This window comes from Anopheles moucheti, chromosome 3 (assembly GCF_943734755.1).
Source record: "Anopheles moucheti chromosome 3, idAnoMoucSN_F20_07, whole genome shotgun sequence".
Taxonomy (NCBI): domain Eukaryota; kingdom Metazoa; phylum Arthropoda; class Insecta; order Diptera; family Culicidae; genus Anopheles; species Anopheles moucheti.
The window spans coordinates 61,934,213-61,943,212 of NC_069141.1; the positions used below are offsets into that span (position 1 = coordinate 61,934,213).

At 46.5% G+C, this 9,000-nt stretch overlaps 1 protein-coding gene across 1 annotated transcript; it reads right to left on the reverse strand.

Annotated features, from left to right (window-relative positions):
- Positions 1-2,564: 2,564 nt before the first annotated feature.
- On the reverse strand, positions 2,565-3,541 carry LOC128301827 (brachyurin-like). The gene has a single exon (XM_053038461.1). The coding sequence runs from the start codon at positions 3,468-3,470 to the stop codon at positions 2,565-2,567; it is 906 nt and encodes a 301-aa protein (XP_052894421.1). The 5' UTR covers positions 3,471-3,541.
- Between the last annotated feature and the right edge of the window lie 5,459 nt (positions 3,542-9,000).

The following is a 9,000-nucleotide window of genomic DNA, read 5'->3' on the forward strand; positions in this document are numbered from 1 at the left end:
GTATTTTGAAAAAGAAAGGCAGGTTGCAAAAATCGGTACAACGTGACGTTTCGAAGGTTGACGTTTTGAAAGTTGACGTAAGGGATCGAATCGTAGACAGCCATCACGTGTATGTAATTTTTATTCGAAGTTCGAAGTCTTTCCACGTGTTTCATTGCGAGAAAGAAATGTGAAAACCGTTTCCAATTATTTACCAGTTGAAAATAGCTGTTATTTGATTGCAATGCAGTATTTGAAGGTAATAAATTGAATTCGTACTAAATGGAGCTTCAACCTCTCAGCGATGGAAACATAAACGATCGTCTGATGGCTGTCAAGTTTAAACTGATGAAATATTTCATACAATATGCCGTTAAGTTTTAATTTAGCAAAGAAAGATTCATTGCCCATCCAATAATCAAGAAATGTGTAACTTTGTCACACTTTCAACCGCTTTTGGGTCGTAATTTTTTTATTAGAGAGCAATTAAGATCAAGAGAACGTTAAATTCCAGTTCGGAAAGATCAAATGTTTGAACAAGATTAGTCCATTTTCGATTATCTACACAATTTGGTTTATTCCAATAGTTGATCATTCAAAGTTTATAAATGCAGCTTCGTGAATCTATTAAACCACATTACAGTAAGCAAAAGCAGAAAAATGAACACCGAACGCATACGCTTCTGCAGTCCAGTTTCCATCCAGTTTCCATTCAGTCAACGCCCATTCGTTTGATGGCAGCGGGTATTTGATGGACGGATGATGGGTTTGCTTTGATTTTTCCCTGCATTTCATTCGCCGGCACCGGAGAAGCATCGAACCGTGGACAGAAAAACCACTCAATACCCGCCCCCGGAACGCATTTCTAGGGATGCTTTTCACACCCTCATCAGGTTCACCCTGCAACGCAGCGGGTGGTTCTTGGGTGACTGTTTGGGTGAAAAAATGACACCCCTCTTTTAATGTACGTTGTGGAAGGGAACAAAAAAAAATCAATATGGCTGCCATTTCCGTTGCTTGCTAAACACACCTACACACAGACACGTTACGATGCTGCAGCGAATAGGGACGAGAGGGTGGCAATTTTCTTTCCCAAATACTTTCCCCGAGTACCGGAAACTTTTGAAATGTTTGTGTATTTTTTGTTTTAATTTTTCCAAAGGTTTTCCCACAACTACCGATATTCTGCCCGCGGTCCATCAGTGTATGCTGATGAAGTTGGTCAATTGCACGTACACTCCCGCGCATCGGGACACTTTCGCAAGGTGGTATTAGTTCTCTGGTGAGAAAATGAAAGGAAATGCCTCTTATGCCTGGGAGGAAATTTTCTGCCGGCCCGGGTGGACAGGGAGTAGGCGAAGACTTCATGGAAATAATGAGGTTTTTCCTTTCGCGCTGTATGCTTGCCATGCCACCGTTACATTTTGTAAAACAGCACCATCTCGGACCATCATCAGTGCCAGCCCGGGAAAGCTAGGGGTTTCCGGACCGTGAGGACTTGCTTGGAAGCGAAAGAAAAAATGAAAACAATAAAAGTATTTGCTATTCATTTCTTCGGCGCGGACGGCAGCCATATTTGCAAGTCTTTCGGATTTACCAGCGGGACGGCAACGGTCGGTAAGGACATTTTTATTAACGAGGGAAGTTTCCCTTAGTAACACTGCTGCTTATCGTGAAGGAAATATTTGGAATGTGTTGGTGGTGGGTAGGATTTGTTAGGCAAAGTTTTAGGCAAAGTGCTTGTTTCGTGCGTAATTGAAATTTTACATGAGTTCTAATTAGAGAGGAATTTTGGAAATGTCGAAGCGTTATCTGCAATATTAGAATCACTATTACACTTGAATCATCGTTTTGTATTATGTCTTGAAATAAATAAGCACAAAAGAAAAATAATATCTTAACATCCATTTCAACTGTGTTGAGGAAAGATTACTAATGAGAGTATTCAATACAAAGTGGACTGATTTTCTAAATGTTTTATACTAACCATCTGTCACTTAATAGTTACATCTGTCAATGCATTAACAATTGCAGATATCCTATTGTGCACAGGCTACGTTTATAGGACGGATTAAGGCAACGTAAAGAAGTTGAGTATAAATTAATTCTGATTTCAAAGAGTTGTTCATACTGCGAACTCAATGACGGAGCGATGAAGTCAGACATCTTGAGGATCGTTTTTTTCCGGATATAGCTGATCTGAAGAAAGTGTCCAGAGTGTCGAAATGAATGTTTGCTCACGACACCACATCACTCTTCAGATTTTAAATGCAGTTGATGAAGATTGCTGAGTCCGATCGCATCAATCCGTCGAGAGTTTGAAATGAGCAGCTAAACGGTGAAGAAGTACCCGGACAATAAGGATATTTTTATTAGATACTATCAGTAAAGGCAGGCCACAACTGAACAATCATTGTCACTTGGAAAGAGAAGGCTAGAGGTGTTGGTTAAAGTACATCTTTACGCCTGGTGGATCATTCAATAAACTCTTTTAATTATTTCTTTCATCTTCATGCAAAATTAGTCCTTTATTCAATGTCCACTTTAAGCTTATTTCGGTGTATTATTGATTACAATCCCAGAATTTATGGACGACCAACATAATCTGAATGTGCCTCAATCCAGTCCACGTAGCTGGAGACACGAGTGTACACCGATGGCTTACCGACGGCACACCCGCTAGCAGATACGAACGACACCACTCCGATCTGCAGCTGCGGTCCACCATCTTGGATGGCGAGTGGTCCACCGGAATCCCCATTGCAGGAAGAACGTCCACCCGTGCCCCACATACACAGGTTCTGGTTCGAGATGGTGTCATAGTTCCAACGCTTAACGCATTCTGCGTTGGTCATGATCCCATTGGTGGTGTACCTGAGCACAGCCGAGATGGCCCAACTGCTATCCGAGGTACGCCCGAATCCGGACACGGTTCCGATGTACCCCCCGTAAAGTCGACCGTCTGAACGAGCCGGCAGACGGATAGGCTGGATGCGATCGGTGAAACTCATCGACGAATCCAGCCGTACAATGGCAATATCATGCCGAAGAGTGGTGGAAACGTACATCGGATGACGCTGTATCCCACTCGACGTAAATCGAATGCGCTGCTGTGAGTCCTCCTGGACGGTACGATTGTGAACTCCCATGATGGCGACACCACCCAGCGCCAATGTCGATGCTTGCTCCACAACGCAGTGGGCAGCGGTCAGGATAAAGTTGCGGGTCAACACGGAACCTCCGCAAAGTGCAGTTCCTCCGGAAAAGTCAATCAGCAAAGCGGTCTGGTACGGGAACTGTCCGGGTTTAGCTTCCTGTCCGTTGGTGATACGGTGCGATCCACGCATCCTTCGGTAGATTTGTAGCTCGGCTGGCAAACGGTTCCAGTAGTGATCGAATTCTTCGATCGGGCGCACCGATGGCCAATCAATATCAACCCATTCGGCGCCAACAACGGCCAGCAGACCAACCAGAAACACGAACGTTTTCATCCTGTCACGGAATGATGTGATCGAGACGGCTTGAAGATGACGCTATTTATACGAAAATGATATTTGGAAGCAAAATTTCCTGTCACTGCACAACCTGTGGTCGAAGAAATTCGATCAACCGAACGGGCAACTATTGGCGATTTACGATAAGCAGCACGTTGCTTTCGAGTTCCAAAAAACGAAGATGTAGGTTAGATTACAACGGGACGTACGTAAACCAGTCTTCTGGGCAATGCAATCTTATTCAGAAGTCGCCAGTGTTATTCGGGAGCTGTATATACAAGTTGTCTTAATTATTATGCATCCTTTTTTTACTTGCTGTACAATAATTTCATGACAATTAACTTAGAGACCGGGAACGTTCACTATCGCTCTATTAGCGCCAGTACAATACTTAATATGAATTCAATTGAAAGATGCGCTTTGCATAAACGTATTGGAAACTAAAGCTAATTTACAATTCTCGTAAGTATGAAGACTTTTTCTATTCCGAACAGTGAAATTAAAATACAGCCAGTCCTCTTATACGCGGACTCGGAGAAACGCGGTTTTTGGAAATTTGACAGCTGAGCTAGTTTATATCACAAAATTTAAGCAAAAAGATGAAAAATTGGTTGAAAACATTTTGAAAAGGATTTTCTATAAGCTGACTGGAAAATGTTCAACAATGTTAATATTCTCTAACTCCTTCTAATTAATACATAAGAGTGCTTATCGGGATATATTTGTAGTAAAAGTGGAGTTCAGGGGATTTTATGCTGAAATTAACTCACTAAATGAGATTCTTTGTGTTTTCAATCAGTTTGAACGTTTTTACGAGCAACTCGTTCAGTGACGGATCAAACGGTAGACGGAGTAGGCGGTCGCCTTGGGCCTCGCCGTGTTGGGGGCCCCAAACAATTTGTGCTGCTTGTGCGATTTTTGGAAATTTAACAGCAGAGTTAATTTGTAGCACTAAATCTAATTAAAATGGTAAAAAAATTGATCGAAAATATCTTCCTTGGTTATATACAACATTTGTTTCCATTTGATTAGCTATATCGGCCCGGTTACACGGCTACGCAAGAGAAGTATGCAGTGTATTCAAACTCCTTCTTCTTTATCGGCACGACATCTTCAGGATGTTTAAGCCTACCATTTCTATTTTTTTTACTTTATTTACCCGTAGGATAGTCAGTGGTGCGTACGGAGGTTTGGTGGCCCAAATGAATTTTTTCCGTGGTCCTATCTTGTACAGACCGACTTCGCTACCAATACACCATCTGGCCGCCCCGTGAACCCTTATATGCCCCTTTACTTCAACCTATTCATGTATTCTATTTCTTGAACGGGATTTTTTCATCTGTTCGTAAATGATCCTACCGTTAGATGCTAAAATAGAAACCATGCTTATTTTCACTTCCGCAATATTTGCAAGCTATTGCCATTGCGATACTCGTGGTGTGGTATTGTTTTCTCTCACCGATTGAACCGTTAAAATGTCCAGCCTACGTGTTTCGAAACAGTATTGTGGTGGAGTATTGTGTTTAGTATTTCGATTGTCACAATTTCTGCAAGTTTGCAAGCCGGTAATGATGTTATAAATGACACAATCTGTCAGTGTACTACGACATAGCTAGTATTGTCATAGAATATGAATAAAATCATATTGCAATCATTAGAACTTTCTTTTCCGTTCGATATTTGATACTTCATGGTTCTTGGAATACCATTTCTGTCTTTCTTGATTATTCCTTATTCGAAGCTGAATTGTAGGTTCAGCTTATGTCCACCCATCCCAAACTGTCCAAACACTTCATCATATCCCCGTGTAGAATACTGTTCAAACTACATTGTTGTAATCTCGGAAACATTTGCATCGTTGTTAGACTGAAATTGTTCTAAAATTTCCAATTCGAAATCCATACGGTTGAAGATCATGGCCGCGAAATTAAAATTAAAAAAAGAGCACGAAAAAAGATACTTGAAGAAATCAAGTATGCATTGAAATAAAAACGATGTTTTCAGTGAAGAACCTATCATAATAGTCTTGCTAAAACATTGTCGTGCGTGCTGAAAGTGGTCTCGTTTTTTTGCATTGAAAGCTCAGTTTGTTTGAGAAAAATCGTTGTAATTGGTGTGTTTCATACTGATGTAAATGTGCAAGTGTAAATGTGACGAAATGATCGCAAGTGTCTTCACAATGAGCGAAGAGATCGGCCCAGAAATTCTTGGGTTTCTTGACGCACGGACAACCGACCTAAAATTGGAGCATCAAACTTAATACGCGAAAATCAAGCTAACGATCGAAATTCACATTAATATGTGTCACTAGAGTTGACAAAATGCTGACAAATTTGCCCAATGACAGAAGCAGCTGGGCAACTGTGAAAACCACTATACCGTTGCCGCGCACACAATTGTTTTCAGATTTCCGACACCAGGAGAGCATGTTTTTCCAGAGGTGACATCTGCAGCTTGGGACAAATTTGCCCATCACAATTGCTATTGCATACTATCAAACACGAGAGAACGATCGCTAATAAGTAATATCAATAAAACGGAAAGTATCCCTCATCTCTCGCTCAAACTTTCCGTCGGTTGGTACGAAATTCCATACAAAACCAGCTGTTTTCCGATTTCCGATACCAGGAAAGCATCCACGGAAGAGGTAGCACCTTGTACAGCAATTTTGGTCGAAAACCGCCGAAAGGTATGCAATATTTAAACACTAACTTTCCCGTGGGACGAGTAAAATTTTGCAGCAATTTTGCTCGAAAACCGCCGAAAAGTATGCAATGTTTAAACACTAACTTTCCCGTTGGTGGAGCAAAATTTATTCGAAAACTACCAGTTTCCGAATATATAGTACCAGGAGAGCATCCACGGAAGAGGTAGCTCCTGGTACTGCGCCGTAAGGTATGCAATGTTTATACACTACCTTTGCAACCAACTTTCCGCCGAAAGGTATGCAATAATTATACACTAACTTTGCAACCAATTTTCCGCCGTAAGGTATGCAATGTTTAAACACTAAATTTTCATACAAACCAGCTGTTTTAAGATTTCCGATACCAGGAGAGCATGTTGTTCAAGAGGTAACATCTTCCATCCCCCTCCCCCCTTCCCCACAGAGATGGCGGCCAAGATGGCGGACAAGATGGCGGCCAAGATGGTGGACAAGATGGCGGCCAAGATGGCGGCCAAGATGGCGGACAAGATGGCGGACAAGATGGCGACCAAGATAACGGCCAAGATGGCGGACAAGATGGCGACCAAGATGGCGGACAAGATGGCGGTCAAGATGGCGGACAAGATGGCGACCAAGATGGCGGCCAAGATGGCGGACAAGATGGCGACCAAGATGGCGGACAAGATGGCGGCCAAGATGGCGGACAAGATGGCGACCAAGATGGCGGACAAGATGGCGGCCAAGATGGCGGACAAGATGGCGGCCAAGATGGCGGCCAAGATGACGGACAAGATGGCGGACACAAGATGGCGGCCAAAATGGCGGACAAGATGGCGGACAAGATGGCGGCCAAGATGGCGGCCAAGATGGCGGACAAGATGGCGGACACAAGATGGCGGCCAAGATGGCGGACAAGATGGTGGACAAGATGGCGGCCAAGATGGCGGACACAAGATGGCGGCCAAGATGGCGGCCAAGATGGCGGCCAAGATGGCGGACAAGATGGTGGACAAGATGGCGGCCAAGATGGCGGACACAAGATGGCGGCCAAGATGGCGGCCAAGATGGCGGCCAAGATGGCGGACAAGATGGCGGCCAAGATGGCGGACAAGATGGCGGACAAGATGGCGGACAAGATGGCGGACAAGATGGCGGCCAAGATGGAGGCCAAGATGGCGGACAAGATGGCGGCCAAGATGGCGGCCAAGATGGCGGACAAGATGGCGGACACAAGTTGGCGGCCAAAATGGCGGACAACATGGCGGCCAAGATGGCGGACAAGATGGCGGCCAAGATGGCGGACAAGATGGCGGACAAGATGGCGGACAAGATGGCGGACAAGATGGCGGCCAAGATGGCGGACAAGATGGCGGCCAAGATGGCGGACAAAATGGAGACCAAGATGGCGCCCAAGATGGCGGACAAGATGGCGGCCAAGATGGCGGACAAGATGGCGGACAAGATGGCGGACAAGATGGCGGCCAAGATGGCGGACACAAGATGGCGGCCAAGATGGCGGACAAGATGGCGGACAAGATGGCGGCCAAGATGGCGGACAAGATGGCGGACACAAGATGGCGGCCAAGATGGCGGCCAAGATGGCGGACAAGATGGCGGACAAGATGGTGGACAAGATGGCGGCCAAGATGGCGGACAAGATGGCGGACAAGATGGCGGACAAGATGGCGGACAAGATGGCGGACACAAGATGGCGGCCAAGATGGCGGCCAAGATGGCGGACAAGATGGCGGCCAAGATGGCGGACACAAGATGGCGGCCAAGATGGCGGCCAAGATGGCGGACAAGATGGCGGCCAAAGTTGCGGACAAGATGGCGGACAAGATGGCGGACACAAGATGGCGGCCAAGATGACGGACAAGATGGCGGCCAAAATGGCGGACAAGATGGCGGACACAAGATGGCGGCCAAGATGGCGGCCAAGATGGCGGCCAAGATGGCGGACAAGATGGCGGACAAGATGGCGGACAAGATGGCGGCCAAGATGGCGGACACAAGATGGCGGCCAAGATGGCGGACAAAATGGCGGACAAGATGGCGGACAAGATGGCGGACAAGATGGCGGACACAAGATGGCGGACAAGATGGCGACCAAGATGGCGGACAAGATGGCGGCCAAGATGGCGGACAAGATGGCGGACAAGATGGCGGACACAAGATGGCGGCCAAGATGGCGGACACAAGATGGCGGCCAAGATGGCGGACAAGATGGCGGCCAAGATGGCGGCCAAGATGGCGGACAAGATGGCGTACAAAATGGCGGACAAGATGGTGGCCAAGATGGCGGACAAGATGGCGGACACAAGATGGCGGCCAAGAAGGCGTACAAGATGGCGGCCAAAATGGCGGACAAGATGGCGGACACAAGATGGCAGCCAAGATGGCGGCCAAGATGGCGGACAAGATGGCGGCCAAGATGGCGGACAAGATGGCGGACACAAGATGGCGGCAAAGATGGCGGACACAAGATGGCGGACAAGATGGCGGACAAGATGGCGGACAAGATGGCGGACACAAGATGGCGGACAAGATGGCGACCAAGATGGCGGACAAGATGGCGGCCAAGATGACGGACAAGATGGCGACCAAGATGGCGGCTAAGATGGCGGCCAAGATGGTGGCCAAGATGGCGGCCAAGATGGCGGCCAAGATGGCGGACAAGATGGCGGCCAAGATGGCGGCCAAGATGGCGGACAAGATGGCGGACACAAGATGGCGGCCAAGATGGCGGCCAAGATGGCGGCCAAGATGGCGGCCAAGATGGCGGCCAAGATGGCGGCCAAGATGGCGGACAAAATGGCGGACAAGATGGCGGAAAAGATGGCGGCCAAGATGGCGGAC